This window comes from Sander lucioperca, chromosome 5 (genome assembly GCF_008315115.2).
Source record: "Sander lucioperca isolate FBNREF2018 chromosome 5, SLUC_FBN_1.2, whole genome shotgun sequence".
Lineage (NCBI taxonomy): Eukaryota > Metazoa > Chordata > Actinopteri > Perciformes > Percidae > Sander > Sander lucioperca.
The window spans coordinates 27,292,125-27,310,005 of record NC_050177.1 but is presented as its reverse complement, the minus strand read 5'-3'; the positions used below and the strand labels follow the sequence as shown (position 1 = coordinate 27,310,005).

General features: G+C 43.3%; 1 protein-coding gene across 1 annotated transcript; it reads left to right on the top strand.

Annotated features, from left to right (window-relative positions):
• Positions 1-15,143: 15,143 nt before the first annotated feature.
• LOC116057884 (olfactory receptor 11A1-like) lies at positions 15,144-16,140 on the top strand. The gene has a single exon (XM_031310468.2). It carries the CDS (start codon positions 15,190-15,192, stop codon positions 16,138-16,140), a length of 951 nt encoding a protein of 316 aa, XP_031166328.1. The 5' UTR covers positions 15,144-15,189.
• The last annotated feature ends 1,741 nt before the right edge of the window (positions 16,141-17,881 follow it).

The following is a 17,881-nucleotide window of genomic DNA, read 5'->3' as shown; positions in this document are numbered from 1 at the left end:
GCTGACTTCGACACTGTTGCCCACTCAATCCTCTTGTCATGTTTGGAACAGTGTGTAGGAATTAAAAGGTACTGTACTAAGGTGGTTCCAATTATACCTCACAAATAGGAGCTTCTCTGTCCACCTTGGCGATTACTCTTCCGAGACGGCAAATTTATATGCCTTTAAATCTAAAAACCAAGGGCTCATTGCAGCCACTGCTTGAGTGTCTACATGACATTAAAATATAGATGAGCCTAAACTTCCTCAACCTCAATAGAGACAAAACCAAGGTTATAGTGTTTGGACATCACAATCTGGTTGATGTCGGCACACTAGGCCCACTAGCTCCTAATATTTGCTCCACTGTAAAGAGTCTTGGTGTCTATTTCGACAACGTCTTCAAATTTTAGAAGCAGATTGCCTCCGTTGTCAGGTCTAGCACACAAACATGCAAAAGATTACAAATAAAAATATTACGGTGCAAATCCTCCATCATAATAGCAATGCTCCAAGGTCCAAACGCGCCTGGCTTTTAAAGGGAATGGGAGATGACACTCTGATTGGTTTATTGCATGTTACGCCCAAAACACACCTCTGATTAATGAAGACACTAAGTACAACCCTTTAGAACCACACGCCCAGTGCACAGATGCTTTTTTCCGCCGCCAAACTAGCAAAAGTGGATTTGGACACGCCCTAAATGCACCTGCACCAGGCGCTTCACGCCGTGCGCTTAGATCGTTAAAATAGGGCCCCTAAAGACAATATATCATAATGTCAATGAGTTTTTAGTCTCAGACTAGAATATTTAACTCCCAAACTTATAATATCAAACATATTTTCTCAGAATGTCCAAACAGGAAAAAAAGATTGAGTTTTTAAACTTTATGACATTTTTCAGCATGTTTGGCTCTTCTTTCAACGTTTTGTCATTTTACAATCTTTTTATGTTTGTAGCAACGTTTTTAGTGATTTTTTTTCTTATTTTTCTGGGAAGGGAAAAAGACTGACTTATGACAACTGGGACTGAGTTTTGTGACCAGCTTACACCAAACGCTTGAGATGGTGGAAGGTTGGCAAAAGTTACAATTATTTACAAACTATATATCCTTCAAAGGGACTAACACATTAACATTTCCAAAACAACTGATCTACCTTTGTTTCTTATTCTAAGCAGGAGGGATGCTAGTTACTAGAAAATGATCACATAAGAAGAAGCAGGGAATAGGGAATCTTGGTCAAAGACCAAACCGATTAATCGATTATCAGATCACCTGTGATCCAAGGAACCAGGCCCCTCGGGTTGGTGACTCTTGGAGGGGTCACCGAATGTGTTGATGTATAGGATGGTATGGGCCCTGATGATAAAGTAGTACTGGCCTGTTCAATTCTACTGTTCTTAAAAGGTATAAAGCTGCAGATGTTTCTTTCCAGCTGACAGAAGTGACTGCAGAACTCTGGAGACACCTAGAGAGGCTTGATTGGGAGGAACGGCCTCCCTGATCTGAACCCGAGCAGTCGTTTGTTGTTAGATTACGCTGCTAGCACCTTTGACAGAGTCACAAAGTGCGTCACACAATAAACATTTGTTAAAATACAGTATCACCCAAAACAGAAACTCAACAAGCAAAAACAAATACAATACCAATTAAAGCAGCAAGCAGCGATGGACGGGCCCTCGCGCCTCTGCGCGCGTCGGGGTTACCGGCGGACGCCGCTCCTTGCGACCGTGCATTCGCGCGGCACTCAGACACTGCAAATCGTCAACAATGAAAAGGGAACTCCCTGCCGAGTTCAACGATACCTGAAACAAGACTCTACGTCATACGGTTCATTAGCTGTAGAAAAGGGGGCGTGGCTAAAGCATAGGGTGCGGGTCAAACCATCACCAATTAAAAATGAAGACTCTGCTGAGTTCAATGATACCTCACATAAGACTCTATCATAAACGGGTCACCATTTATGAAAGGGGCGTGGCTTAAGCATAGGGGGGCGTGCCAAACCATCACCAATGAAGAAGGAAATCTTTGCTGAGTTCAATGATACCTCATACAAAGGTCTACATCAAACGGATCATTAGTTATAAAAGGGGGAGTGGCTAAAGCTTGGGCGGGTCAAACCATGACCAATGAATAAGGAAGTCTCTGCTGAGTTCAATGACACCTCACACAATACTCTACCTTAAACGGTTCAAATGTTATGAAAGGGGGCGTGGCCTGAGTAAGTGGGCATGGTTAAAGTATAGGGGGCGGCTCAGTATCACATGTAGACCACACATTATAAGTTTCATGTAAATAGGATGATGTTTGTCATATAAGGCGCATTTCCTGTTGCCAGCGGGGGGCGCTATGACCAATAGTCAATTTTGCCCTGTAGGTGTCCTCAGGCGTGGACCCTTGTCAATCCTGACAAATTTCGGGCAGATATGACAACGTACACTCAAGTTACAACAATTTATTTGTTCATCGCTTAACACTCAAAATGGCCGCCACGCCACGCCCACACCATTTTTCTTTTAATAACTTTTCATCTTTAAGGTGTTGAGAAGATACAGACCAAGTTAGAAGTCCATCGGATGAAATCTCTAGGAGGAGTTCGTTAAAGTATAGCACCTTGACTTTTAGGCCTCCTTCCTGTTGCCACTAGGGGGCGCTATGACTTTAAGTAAATATCGGCCTTTATTTGTCCTCAGGGTTGGACTCTTGTGAATCCTGAAAAGTTTCGAGCCAGTCGGACAATGTACACTCAAGTTACACGCACTTCCTGTTTCGGCGGCGAAACGCACAAAATGGCCGCCCCGCCACGGCCACACCCTATGACGAAAAGTTTTTCTTTTAACAACTTTTAATATTTAATGTCTTAAGATGGTACAGACCAAATTTGAAGTTGATCGGATGAAATCTCTAGGAGGAGTTAGTTAAAGTACGACATGTGGACTTCCTGTTGGGTTTAGGGTATGGCTCCAGTGACGTTTTTTGTACATCTTGACATGTTACATATGTGTACCAAGTTTTGTGAGTCTCCGTTAAACGCACTGCAGGGGCTCAATTTTTTTAACTTTGTAGGGGGCGCTAGCGAGCCATTTTTGTGCGCCTATTCCCGAAACCCTTAAAATACATAAGTTTTCACCAGACTTGATGCGACGGCCAAATTTGGTGAGTTTTTGAATATGTTAAGCCCCTCAAAAAGCAAATTTACTTGCAGAAAATAATAATAATTAAAGCTGCAAGCAGCGATGGACGGGCCCTCGCTCCTCTGCGTGCGTCGGGGTTACTGGCATTTGCCGCTTCTTGCGACTGTGCATGTGCGTGGCACTCAGACACCGCAAATCGCCACCAATGAAAAGGGAACTCCCTGCCGAGTTAAACGATACCTAACACAAGACTCTACGTCATACAGTTTATTAGCTGTGAAAAGGGGCGTGGCCAATGTATAGGGGGCGGGCCAAACCTTTACCAATAAAAATGGAAGTCTCTGCTGAGTTCATTGATACCTCACATAAGACTCAATGGGTCACCATTTATGAAAGGGGGCGTGGCTTAAGCATTGGGGGGGTCAGGCCAAACTATGACCAATGAAGAAGGAACTCTCTGCTGAGTTCAATGACATCTCACACAAAAATCTACCTTAAATGGGTCACCATTTATGAAAGGGAGCGTGGCTTAAGTATTGGGGGGCAGCCCAAACTATGACCAATGAAGAAGGAACTCTCTGCTGAGTTCAATGACACCTCACACAAGAATCTACCTTAAACTGTTCAAATGTTATGAAAGGGGGCGTGGCCTGCGTAAGTGGGCGTGGTTACAGTATAGGGGGCGGCTCAGTATCACATGTAGACCACACATTCTAAGTTTCATGTAAATCGGATGATGTTTGTCATATAAGGCGCATTTCCTGTTGCCAGCGGGGGGCGCTATGACCAAAAGTCAATTTTGCCCTGTAGGTGTCCTCAGGCGTGGACCCTTGTCAATCGTGACAAATTTCGGGCAGATATGACAACGTACACTCAAGTTACAACAATTTATTTGTTCATCGCTAAACACTCAAAATGGCCGCCACGCCACGCCCACACCGTTTTTCTTTTAATAACTTTTCATCTTTAAGGTGTTGGGATGGTACAGACCAAGTTTGAAGTCCATCGGATGATTGTTAAAGTATAGCTCTTTGACTTTTAGGCCTACTTCCTGTTGCCACTAGGGGGCGCTATGTCTTTAAGTAAATTTCAGCCTTTATTTGTCCTCAGGGTTGGACTCTTATGAATCCTGAAAAGTTTCGAACCAGTTGGACAATGTACACTCGAGTTACACCCACTTCCTGTTTTGATAGTGAAATGCACAAAATGGCCGCCCCGCCATAGGTCACGGGGCGAAAAGTTTTTCTTTTAACAACTTTTCATCTTTAACGGCTTAAGATGGCACAGACCGAATTTGAAGTTGATCGGATGAAATCTCTAGGAGGAGTTCGTTAAAGTACAACATGTGGAAATGGCCAAAATCGCACTAATTTTGAACTTTGAATTCAAAATGGCGGACTTCCTGTTGGGTTTAGGGTATGGTTCTAACGACGTTTTTTGTACGTCTTGACATGATACATATGGTTACCAAGTTTCGTGAGTCTACGATAAACGCACTGCAGGGGCTCAATTATTTTAACTTTGTAGGGGGCGTTAGAGAGCCATTATTGGGCGCCTATTCCCGAAACCCTTAAAATACGTAAATTTTCAGCAGAATTGATGCGACCGCCAAATTTGGTGAGTTTTTGAATATGTTAAGCCCCTCAAAAAGCCAATTTACTTGCAGAAAATAATAATTCCTTCAGTTTCAATAGGGCCTTTGCCGCTGTCGGCGCTCGGGCCCTAATGAATGTAAAAGATTAAAAGACAAAAAAAACCAAATTACAAACATGAGACAAACGCGAGTTGAAACAAGTGTGTCTTCAGTTGCTTTCTAAAAGTGTCAACCGAGACTGCAGAACGTAATAGGAAGGGTGTTCCACAGAGTCAGAGCTACCACTTCAAAGGAACGCTCACCTTTAGTTTTCAAACGAGCGCATGGGACCACCAGTAGTCCCTGGTTAGAAGACCTGAGTGACCTGTTAGTAGTGTACGGAAAGAGCAGATCAGAGATACAAACAGGCGCCTGACCATGCAATGCTTTATATGTAAGAACAATAACTTTAAACTTGATCGGAAGCCAATGTAACAATGATAAAACAGGAGTGATGTGCGACATCCTGCTGGACCTGGTCAACAGCCTTGCAGCAGAGTTTTGGACCAGTTATAGACGGTCCTGGGAAGACTTGCTGAGACAGGTGAAAATGGATTTGCAGTAATCAAGCAAGGATAATATAAAACCATGAATGATCATCTCAAGTTCACATTACGAAACTACGGCTCTAAGTTTAGCAATGATTTTCAGTTGAAAGAAACGTGCAGGTTAGTGATTTGATATGTTTGTCAAGAAACAGTACAGCTGAAGAAAGGGACCCCAAAAGCTGAACAACCTTGGAGGCTGTAGCATACGGAGCAACAATAAGGACTTCGGTATGATCTTCATTAAGCTGCAAGAAATTGTTCGCCATTCAGTCCTTAATGGAAGTCAAACATTTGAGCAGTACTGACACTTTGTTAGTCTCTTCCAGATTAAAAGAAACACACAGCTGGACGTCAGCAGCATAGAAATGATGTGCATAATAATGCATATCTCCAAATTGCCTAATTATGTGGCCTAGGGGAAGCATATAAAACGTAAATAAAATTGGATGTAACACAGAGCCCAGAAGCATCTCACAAGAAAGAACAGCCGTTTCAGAGAAATAGGGACCAAGTGACACAGAAAAACTTCTATCTGAAAGATAAGAGGAGAACCAGTCCAGGGCGCTCCCTGAGATACCAACCCAGTGTCTTTCAAGCAAGATGGCGTGATCCACAGTATCGAAAGCTGCGCTAAGGTCCAGCAGCACCAAAACAGAACATTTACCCACATCAGAAGACATCATTAAGTCATTGGACACTCTAAGAAGAGCGGTTTCTGTAGAGTGTTTCTGACGGAAGCCAGATTTAAATTTGTCTAAAATGTTGTGTGCAAAAAGCACAAATGGCAACAAATTTTTCTAAAATTTTGTAAATAAATAATGGATTGTCTATAATGAACACTGCACCGTTTGAATATAATGCTCATAAGTGTGTGTGGTGCCAGAGCAGCCTAGGCCAAAGCTCGATGATTGATTTTGTAATTGTATTGTCTGATCTGAGGCCACATGTTTTGGACCCTTGGGTGAAGAGAGGGTCGGAGCTGTCAACTGATCACCATCTGGTGGTGAGTTGGGACAGGGGATGGGGTAAGACTCCGGACAGACTTGGTGAGCCCAAAAGGGTAGTGCGGGTGACCTGAGAAGTGGGCAACGTTCAAAGCTTCCATTGCTGAAGCTGCGGTGGGGAGTTGTGGTCTTAAAGGTCTATGGTGTCTCAAGAACACCGTGGTGGACACCGGTGGTCAGGGAAGACTGAAGGAGTCCTTCCGGAAGCAGTTGTAAGGTACCGACAGGCCTGAAGCGCTGCAGCCTCTGCCGTGAAAGAGGCAAAGCAGCGTGTGTGGGAGAAGTTCAGAGAAGCCATGGTGATATTGGACACCGCTCGCCACTCAGGAGGCGGAAACCATTCAAGCGTGTGCAGTAAGGATGGGATGCGTTTGACCTCAACTGAGGAGGTAATTGGGGGCGGAGCAAAAGGGGGTGAAGAACAGCTGGATATAACAACAAAAGAAATAAACAAGATTTCACATTTTAAATCTATGGCCATTTGTTCCCGGAAAGTGATTGTTGCAGTCTATAATATGGAGCTTTAAACTTCTGACAAACAATCTAAAGGGATGCTTATTAATAAACTAACTTTACTCTCTTCTGTAAGTGATGTAACCTCTCAAAGGTGTTAGGCAAAGTTACATCACTGCAGCTCACTGATGAAGTCCCTCAGGTCAAAGGTCATTTCAGCCTGTCAACATGTTTGTCCCTGAGGTCTCTTCACATTAGCCACAGTTTCCATTAATTCCCTCTGAAGCAAATTACAATCAGAGCTGTTGACCAGTGAGACCAATCAGCATGGTCCTCAGAGACTGTCAGGTAATGACCTCCCATCAGACAGCTCTGTCATAACTTCAGGGTGGACAGACACATTAGAAAATATTAGTTGTACTGGTTTGTAATTGTTGGATTTTCATTGTGGATTAGTCTATTGATTATTTTCTTAAATAACCGATTTGTCTATAAAGTCATAAAAAGTGAAAAAAAATCGATCAGGCCCAAAAGCCCAAGATGTTGTCCTCAAATGTCTTGTTTTGACATTCAGTTTACCGTCAGAGGAATGAAGCAACTCATTTAACACAACTCTTTTAAAAAACAGGGAATACGGAATCTTGACCTTATTTTCCATAAAAAAATGACGCAAAACGATTATCAAAATAGTTGCCGATTAATTAAATACTCGACAAGTATTTGAATAATCTTTGCAGCTCTAGTCAGAACCTTCGTGTTAAACCATATTTCTTTAAAGGTTACAGTTACGGCTGCAAATGACAACAGAAATAAACAAGATTTCACATTTTAAATCTATGGCCATTTGTTCCCGGAAAGTGATTGTTGCAGTCTATAATATGGAGCTTTAAGCTTCTGACAAACAATCTAAAGGGATGCTAATTAATAAACTAACTTTACTCTCTTCTGTAAGTGATGTAACCTCTCAAAGGTGTTAGAAGAAGTTACATCACTGCATCTCACTGATGAAGTCCCTCAGGTCAAAGGTCATTTCAGCCTGTCAACATGTTTGTCCCTGAGGTCTCTTCATAGCCACAGTTTCCACTAATTCCCTCTGAAGCAAATTACAATCAGAGCTGTTGATCAGTGAGACCAATCAGCTCGGTCCTCAGAAACTGGCGGGTAATGACCTCTCATCAGACAGCTCTGTCACAACTTCAGGGTGGCCAGAAAATATTAGTTTTACTGGTTTGTAATTATTGGATTTGAATTGTAATATTCATATTCTTTAAGTGTATAATCAGAGGTCACTGTTGGGTTGAACCCTGCAGACATTTACAAGAATTTCTATAATCAGCAGGGCCACACAAAATCTGCGGACGCAGAATTCTGCAGAATTCTTTTGCAGTATTTACACAAATTAAAAACTAAAACTGAGCTCAGAATGTTACCACATCCCCACCACAAGCAGAAAACCAGTCCAATAACTTCTTCAGCTTCTGAATTCTGAATCACCACTGAAAACTGTTAAAGAACTACGCAGATTGCGTTTGGGCCAGACAATCAGTGACTGTTCTTTAGCACCTTTCACACCTAACTTTTCAGTTTGATCTAGGGCTGTTGGAACAAATTCCGAAAATTGAATATAATTCCAATAGTAGTAGTAGAGCAGATGTGTCAAACTCAAGGCCTGCGGGCCAAACCTGGTCCCTCTCAGATTTTGAGCCGGCCCACATATCAATTTAAGTTCACAATGAAGTTTGGCCGGCCTAGATGTGTGCCAAACCAAAAAGACGGGAGACTGTTTTCAAACTATAATTACGCGAAAGTCAAATAATTTGGAAGATTTGACTACTTTGAGACTCAAAAATTTGGACCAAACTGTAATAGATAAAGCTACATGAGACATGTAACAATACAGTCAAAGATATTTGACTTAATAAATAAAATATATAATAAAATAAAATAACAGCAGGTAGTCTGTGCTGTGCTGTGGCAAACTGGTTTGTAAAAAACGTTAACAATATAAAATTCACTCGTTATTAAACAATCCAATCACCATTGTTTTGTGGTTTGTATCCTTTCATCCACTGTGAGTTGGGAGACACAAAGCAGGATTCAGTTCACAATGTTCTTAAGATTTAATGAGAAACAGAAAGATGCTTTCATTTCAATAAAATCGCTCTGTTCACTTCGATGACGTTAGAGTAGAAAGATAAGCAAGATACACCAGAGGAAAGGAGGATTGATTCAAATTAGGTTTCCGCAGATACATCTTCAAGAAGGAAAACTGTATGAAAACGTGTGATACAAATCCATGATATCAATTAAAACAGATGGGAAAGGCTTTGTTGAGAGTTTTTACAGAATGTTACGGATTCACAACACTCAGGAGGAATTGTCGCTTCACCAGAAACAAGACTTAATGAAAACTCAAGCGCAGATTCTATTTTCTTTTTTTTAGTTCTGATAGTAAGATGGTTAAAATCGCTTTAATATCAGCGTAGGGAAAACCAAACTCCAATCATCGCTTCTATCATCAAGAAATGATCTGATCGCAATCGGCACAAGCCTAATTGGCCTGATTTTGCTCTGCATGCATTCATTTGTGTTTTCCGTTTGCACTTGAAAAATGGATTTGCAAAATTCTGCATACAGAGTCATGCAGAGAGTTGGTGTTTGTCCCATTTTTTAAAGTATTGGTTGGTGAGTTGACCTCTGACATCACAACCATAAAGGGAGCTAGGTTCTATAACTGAGTCCAGTATCTTAAAACTAAAAAAAAAATTTATTGGGATTTCCATCTTGATGTTCCTTTTGATGGCATAAAAAGCCCTTCACAGCTTTGTTGACTTTTACCTGTGGTGCTGATGTTTAAGCCGAGGTAGGTATAGTTTTTTCTATGTCCAAGCTCAGCTATGTTATGCTAAAAATATGTCTAAGATGTTGGAGGCTGCGTCTTTTTTGCAATATCATAGTTTTGTCTTGGTTGGTTCACTGTCTAAAGCCCAGGCCTGGGAGAAATTGTGCAGAAGATCAAGGTGCTGTTATAGCCCTTCTTTGGTTGGTCATGCCTGTGTCTGTTTCCGGCAAGATGTCATGAGCTGTGGTGTCATTTTGCCAAGACTTGGCTGGATCCTGGCTAGTGCCATTTAACCGGGTGACTCTATTTGTCTGCCGGTCTGACAGGAACATGTATGTTCCCTCAATCCTAATCCAATCCTAACCCTAACTCCTAAACCAAGATTATCATTGTTACTGTAGCAATGATCCATCCATCCATCTTCGTCCGCTTATCCGGGATCGGGTCGTGGGGGCAGCAGCTCCAGCAGGGGACCCCAAACTTCCCTTTCCTGAGCCAGATTAACCAGCTCCGACTGGAGGATCCCGAGGCATTCCCAGGCCAGGTTGGAGATATAATCCCTCCACCTAGTCCTGGGTCTTCCCCGAGGCCTCCTCCCAGCCGAACGTCCCTGGAACACCTCCCCAGGGAGGTGCCCAGGGGGCATCCTTACCAGATGCCCAAACCACCTCAACTGGCTCCTTTTGATGCAAAGGAGCAGCGGCTCTACTCCGAGTCCCTCACGGATGACTGAGCTTGTCAACCTATCTCTAAGGGAGACACCAGATACCCTCCTGAGGAATCCCATTTCAACCGCTTGTACCCTGGATCTCGTTCTTTCGGTCATGAGCCAGCCTTCATGGCCATAGGTGAGGGTAGGAACGAAAATTGACTGGTAGATCGAGAGCTTTGCCTTCTGGCTCAACTCTCTTTTTGTCACAATGGTACGATAAATTGAATGTTATGCTGCCCACGCTGCGCTGATTCTCCGACCAATCTCCCACTCCATTGTCCCCTCACTCGCGAACAAGACCCCAAGGTATTTTAACTCCTTCACTTGGGGTAAGGAACCCTACCTGCAGTAGGCACTCCATCGGTTTTCTGCTGAGACTCCTCAGATTCAGAGGTGCTGATCCTCATTCCAGCCACTTCACACTCGGCTGCGAACCTATCCAGTGAGTGCTGAAGGTCACAGGCTGATGATGCCATCAGGACCACATCATCATCATCATCTGCAAAGAGCAGCGATGAGATCCCCAGCCCACTGAACTGCAACCCCTCCCCACCACGACTACGCCTCGATATCCTGTCCATAAATATAACAAACAGGATTGGTGACAAAGCGCAGCCCTGGCAGAGGCCAACCCTCACCTGAAACGAGTCTGACTTATTGCCGAGAACACAGACTTAGCTCTCGTTTTGGTCATACAGATATTGAATGGCCCTGAGAAGGGACCCTCTCACCCCATACTCCCACAGCACCTCCCACAGTATCTCCCTGAGGGGACCTGGACATATGCCTTCTCCAGATCCACAAAATACATGTAGACTGGATGGGCATACTCCCACGCTCCCTACAGGATCCTTGCGAGAGTGAAGAGCTGGTCCGTTGTTCCAAGACCAGGACGGAATCCGCATTGTTCCTCTTCAACCCGGGTTAGATTATCAGCCGAACCGTCCTTTCCAGCACCTTTGAGTAGACTTTATCAAGGAGGCTAAGAAGTGTGATACCCCTGTAATTGGCACATACCCTCTGGTCCCCCTTTTTGAACAGGGGAACCACCACCCCAGTCTGCCACTCCTTAGGCACTGTACCAACCTTCCACGCAATGTTGAAGAGGCATGCCATCCAAGACAGCCCCTCCACATCCAGAGCTTTCAGCATTTCTGGATGGATCTCATCAATCCCTGGGGCTTTGCCACTGTGGCGTTGTTTGACTACCTCAGCAACTTCCACCAGGGAAATTGACGACAATCCCCAATCGTCCTCCAGCTCTGCCTCTCTTAGTTACGCTATTATAACTCCAGACTGCTGCTGGGGAAGTTCCTTCCTTCCAAGGACACAATGAGCTGCTCTCTCTTCTCTCTTTTCACTTGTTTCCTTTTGTGTGCATCTTAGTCCCAGAAATGGAGTTTTCTCCCCGGAGTCCCTATGTTTCTTCTTCACCCAGAATATCGCCTTGGAATAGCGTGGCACCTAGACCGGGGTCTTGGGTGCAGCTGTTGCTATGGATCTACTACACCCTGCTACGCTCTGCGATTCCCCGCAGTGTCCGACTGCATTCTGCTGCGTCCAACCGCGTCCACCAAGGCTGCTGTGCCACACTACACCCTATAACGCCCTGCTGTGCCCTACTATGACATGAACTACTACGACTACCATTGTGGTCTTTATTATGACTATTATTGCCACCATTCACCACACCCCCAACCGGTGCTGTCAGACACCGCCTACCAAGAGTCTGGGTCTGTCCGAGGTTTCTTCCTAACAAAAAAAGGAGTTTTTCCTTACCACTGTCGCAATAGCTACTGCTAATGTTTGCTCTTGAGGCAACCGCTGTAATAGTTGGGGCTTCGTCAACTACAGAGTGTGGTCTAGACCTACTCTATCTGTAAAGTGTCTCGAGATAACTCTTGTTATGATTTGATACTATAAATAAAATAAATTGAATACATTGAAATTGAACATAGAGGGCGTATTAGTTGGATTTAGGAGTTCCTCACAGTGCTCCTTCCACCGCCCTATTACCTCCTCAATTGAGGTCAACAGTGTCCCATCCTTACTGTACACAGCTTGGATGGTTCCCTGCTTCCCCCTCCTGAGGTGGCGAATGGTTTTCCAGAAGCACTTCTCCCACACCCGCTGCTTTGCCTCTTTCACGGCAGAGGCTGCAGCCCTTCGGGCCCTTCAGTATCCTGCAACTGCCTCCGGAGTCCTTTGGGATAACATATCCCGGAAAGACTCCTTCAACAAAAGCTCCCCGCCGCAGCTTCAGCAATGGAAACTTTGAACGTTATCCACTCAGGTTCAATGCCCCCAGCCTCCACAGGGATGCACGAAAAGCTCCGCCGGAGGTGTGAGTTGAAAGTCTGTCAGACAGGGGCCTCCTCCAGACGTCCCAATTTACCCGCACTACCCGTTGGGCTTACCAGGTCTGTCCAGAGTCTTCCCCCACCCCCTGACCCAACTCACTACCAGATGGTGATTGGTTGACAGCTCTGCCCCTCTCTTCACCCGAGTGTCCAAAACATACAACCTCAGATCAGATGAAACGATTATAAAATCGATCATTGACCTTCAGCCTAGGGTGCTATAAGTATAAGTACACTTACGAGCATCCCTATGTTCGAACATGGTGTTTGTTATAGACAATCTATGACTAGCACAGAAGTCCAACAACAAACAATCACTCGGGTCTAGATCAGGGAAGCTGTTCCTCCCAATCACGCCTCTCCATGTGTCTCCATCATTGCCCACATGCGTGTAAAAGTCCCCCAGCAGAATTATGGAGTCCCCCACTGAAGCTCCATGCAGGACTCCATTCAAGGTCTCCAAGAAGGCCGAATACTCCGAGCTTTTTTTTGGTGCATATGCACAAACAACATTCAGAGTCGTCCCCCCTCCACAACCCTCAGACTTAGGGAGGCGACCCTCTTGTCCACCGAGGTGAACTCCAAAGTGGCGGCGCTCAGCCGGGGGCATGTGAGTATCCCCACACCCGCTCGGCGCCTCACACCCTGGGCAACTCCAGAGAAGAAAAGAGTCCAACCCCTATCCAGGAGTATGGTTCTAGAACCGAGACTGCGCTTAGAGGTAAGCCCCACCAGATCTAATTGGTAGCGCTCCACCTCCCGCACAAGTTCCAGCTCCTTCCCCCACAGAGAGGTGACATTCCACGTCCCCAGAGTCAGCCTCTGCCACCTGGGTGTGGTCCGCCAAGGCCCCTGACTTTCACCGCCACCTGTATGGCAGCGCACCTGACCCCAGCGGTTCCTTCCACAGGTGGTGGGCCCATGGGATGAAGAGGGACGTGCCACGTTTCTTCTTTGGGCTGTACCCGGCCGGGCTCCGTGGCAAACCCGGCCACCAGGTGCTCGCTGATGAGCCCTCCATCTGGGCCTGGCTCCAGACGGGTCCCCGGGCTTCCTCCGGGCAGGGTAACTGTACCTCTTCCTCGTTTTATCATAGGGTTTTTTGAACCATTCTTTGTCTGGCCCCTCACCTGAGACCACTTTGCCTTGGGAGACCCTACCAGGAGCACCAAGCTCCAGACAACACAGCCCTCAGGTTCATAAGGAAACACAAACCTCTCCACCACGATAAGGTGATAGTTCCCTGCAGCAATGAATACAAGGTTATATGCAAAGGCAACCCGGTCTCACGCCAGTTCGTAAATAGTCACGTTATTTTTATTTATTGATATGTGTACAGGTCACGATTTTCTTGTTTATTTCGTGTACAGGTCGCGATTTTCGACCGTTACCATTTCACGAACTGCCAGGGGGAAATTAAACGCCACACACCGGCGACAACAACAGGACAGACCGACGGACTGCCACACGCGGCCACAACGGGGAAATTAAACGCCACATGCCTGCGACAACAACGGGACGGACTGCCACACGGGGATAAGCCACACGGGGATGGGGAAGGGAACATAGGGGTGACCCCGGTCTGACACCCCGGTCCACATTCTGCTTCATAATGAATCATGCACAGGTGGAAAGAGATAATGGGATTACATTTCACTGAAATTGAACTTCGAAATTGTCACGATTTCATGTGACAAACAAAAAATGATGTTGATTAAAATATGTCTCACAATTGCTGCTTGAAAAATTACTTACCGTGTTATTTTTCAGGTAATAACAGTCTCCCTTTTTGTAACGTTCCATGGTATTGTGTTTTCTTCCGGTCTCTTTCATGTGGTGTCCAGGTGCTGCCCTGCTACCGGTCCTGAGTCTAAAGTGGGTTGTCACATCAGGGCTAGTATAAGGGAGCTGTATAAAGGACCTGTAGAGAGCTACAGATGGGCCAGTAGGCAAATTGACAACTTTGAAGCTGTGTGTTGGTTGTCTTTGCTTGAGTTTTGCTGTATTGAGGTTGGTAATCTTACTCTTTTTTGGAGGCAGAGTGTTTACGCTTGCTTGTGTTGTTGCATAGGAGAGTTAAGTTGTTAACGGCCTGTTTAATTGGTGCAGCCCTCTTCCTTTTCAGAAAGTAGTTGGTGGTTTTGGAATCCTTTGTAAACATTTTTAATTCAACTTGTTGATACATTCATATTTTTGGGCAAATGTTAAGCTGTGTGCAATGTAAATTTTCTGTTTCCTTTAAAGAAAATCTATTTAAATGTATTTGTACATTTAATGAGGCTGTGGAGTAAATGGGAAGCTTTTTCTGCTTGTGAGTTTTGTGGGTTGTTTTTGGACTATGTGCTTGATCATGTGAAGCAGTGTTGTCAATGCTAAGCTCAGAAGACAAAATAGGCAAAATAATGCTTGTTATTTAGAGCACTGTCTTCCTTTACAACAAATTAGTCATTTGGAGTTAAAAAATTTGAAGCAATGAGAAGCAAACCTCTTTTTATGATTGAGCTTTCTCACCTAAAACAAGAATGATGGTAAATTCAACTTCATCCTACTTTATTCTTAGCACTTATTTAAATGTGGGGACTTTAAAATACTTGTATTTTATGTTCACTGGCATGTTATACATTCTTATTATTATTACCAACACATCTCTGATTGTGGTTATCTGTATGAACAGAAGCTTACATGAACCTATGTACCTTTTTCTGTGCAGCCTGCTTGTAAATGAACTGTATGGTAGTACAGGGTTGTTTCCATTCCTTCTGGTTCAGATCCTCTCTGACATTCACACTGTTTCTGCTTCTCTCTGTTTCCTGCAGATTTTCTGTTTGTATACATATGCACATGTAGAGTTTTGTAACTTAGCCATCATGTCTTATGACAGATACCTTGCTATCTGTTATCCTCTGCAATATAACACACGTATGACATATAACAAGGCGATTATCTTCATTATTGTGATATGGTTGTACTCTTTTGTGAAATTCTTGATTACTTTATCCTTAAACATCCATTTGACACTCTGTGGAAACACTATAAACAGTTTGTATTGTCATAACTACCTTGTTGCTAAGTTGTCCTGTTCTGACGTCAAAGTGAATAACATTTATGGTCTTTTTGGTACTGTTCTTACCATCTTAGTCCCTCTGCTTCCAATCCTTTTCTCTTACATGAAGATTCTTAAAGTTTGTTTTTCTGGTTCCAAACAGACGAGACAGAAAGCTGTCAGTACCTGCACACCTCACCTTGCTTCACTCTTAAACTTTTCTTTTGGCTGCTGCTTTGAAATACTTCAGAGTAGATTTGATATGACCAGTGTACCCAGTGTGTTTCGCATAATTTTTTCACTGTATTTTCTCATCATACAGCCACTTTTGAATCCTGTCATGTATGGATTGCAAATGTCAAAAATACGAAATATGTGTCAACATGTCATCCGGTATAAGATGTTTGCCTGTTGCAGAGATACTATGTAGATGTAATAACAACGTATCAGTAATTTATTACTGACAAGGCTTTCTAACTAACAAAAATAAATTACATGAATTGTTTAATATTCTCCCTTATTTGTCCCTCTGCTTTCACTCTTTTTTTTACATGAACATTCTCAATGTTTGTTTTTCTGGTTCCAAACAGACGAGACAGAAAGCTGTCAGTACCTGCACACCTCACCTCGCTTCACTCTTAAACTTTTCTTTTGGCTGCTGCTTGGAAATACTTCAGAGTAGATTTGATATGACCAGTGTGCCCAGTGTGCTGCACATCATTCTGTCACTGTATTTTGTGATACTGCAACACGTTTTAATTCCTATCATAAATGGAATAATAATGTATAAAACACGAAATACATACATATTTTGTTGTAAATGTTGACTTGTAAAATGTAAGCATTCCTGACTTAGGCTACTATAACTAGATAATATGCAATGTAGTGTATTGAAATAAAATCCCTGTAACTAATAAATATGGCAAAGTATAACCCCACACAACAGGATTTAGTGGCAAAGTAGGATTATTTTATGATTATTATTTTTCACTTTATTTAATAATAAATGCCAAAATGGCTGAGAACAACACAACTTCAGAATGAATACCAAAACTCATGACAATACAAAACTGTTAAGAAAAGGGGATGAAATGACTCCAACTCTACTGCTAGAGTTCATAGTGTTGGAATATGACTTTATATTTAGATTTATATTATTTATGGATTTTCCTGGCCCAACACCTGTAAAGGTTGACTCCAGCCTGTTCTCCTTCCCAGGGAGTCAAATACTGATGCTTTGTCACGGCCCTCAGTGTCTGATACTGATGCACAAGGCACCAGCGTTCGACATTTAACATGGCAAGATGTGACCACAAAAAGTTACTCTGTGGCTACTAAATATCCCCAGCAGGTGGCCCACTGTTGCCCCTGTTCTCTTTTGAGAATAAGACCAGAGAATGTAGCGTCTCTTTTAGCACAATGACACTATAGAGAATGGCGCTGTTGTCACCATGTTTCCTGTATGAGACGGAGGTGTGTGTGTGTGGGGGGGGGTCTTAACAGATAGACTGAAGTAGACTGTCAGAGAATATATTTTACAAAGAACTTAAGTTTCCAATTTGTATAAATAATCATGTCATTCTGTCAATGTCTTTTCATTTATGGAAGTGTTACAGTTAAGGAAGGCTGTGTTAACATGCGTTACATTTTTTTATAAGTTTACATTTGGGCCACCAAATTTTGGGGCTTGGTGGCAAAAGTGGCCAGTGCCTAAAGATATTAGCGTCTATATCTGGGCACCCTTTGCAGGTGCTATTCTTCCTGAGGTCCTTACAACTCACTTGAAAATGTGGCAATGCAATAATAAATACACATAACATCATAAACAATACAAAATAAAAAAACCTAAGACAAAACTTAACATAAACTATAATGCCATGATAAAAATAACAAAATACACACACATAAGACAAGGACAAACACATAGACAGCTCCACCAGTGCAGTCATCGGGCATTCCTTACATTTAGGTTGAACACATTTTATAACAGGCATATCCACATACTATCATCACATAACATCTCTTTCATCCTCTCTGGACACATCTCACAATTGAACACACATACATATATTGTTAAACCTCAACCAATGTTGTTTCTTTGTTTACTCAACTTCTTTAATCAATAGATATGTTTTAACTAAACTTTTAAATCTCCATTAACTGCTTTCTTG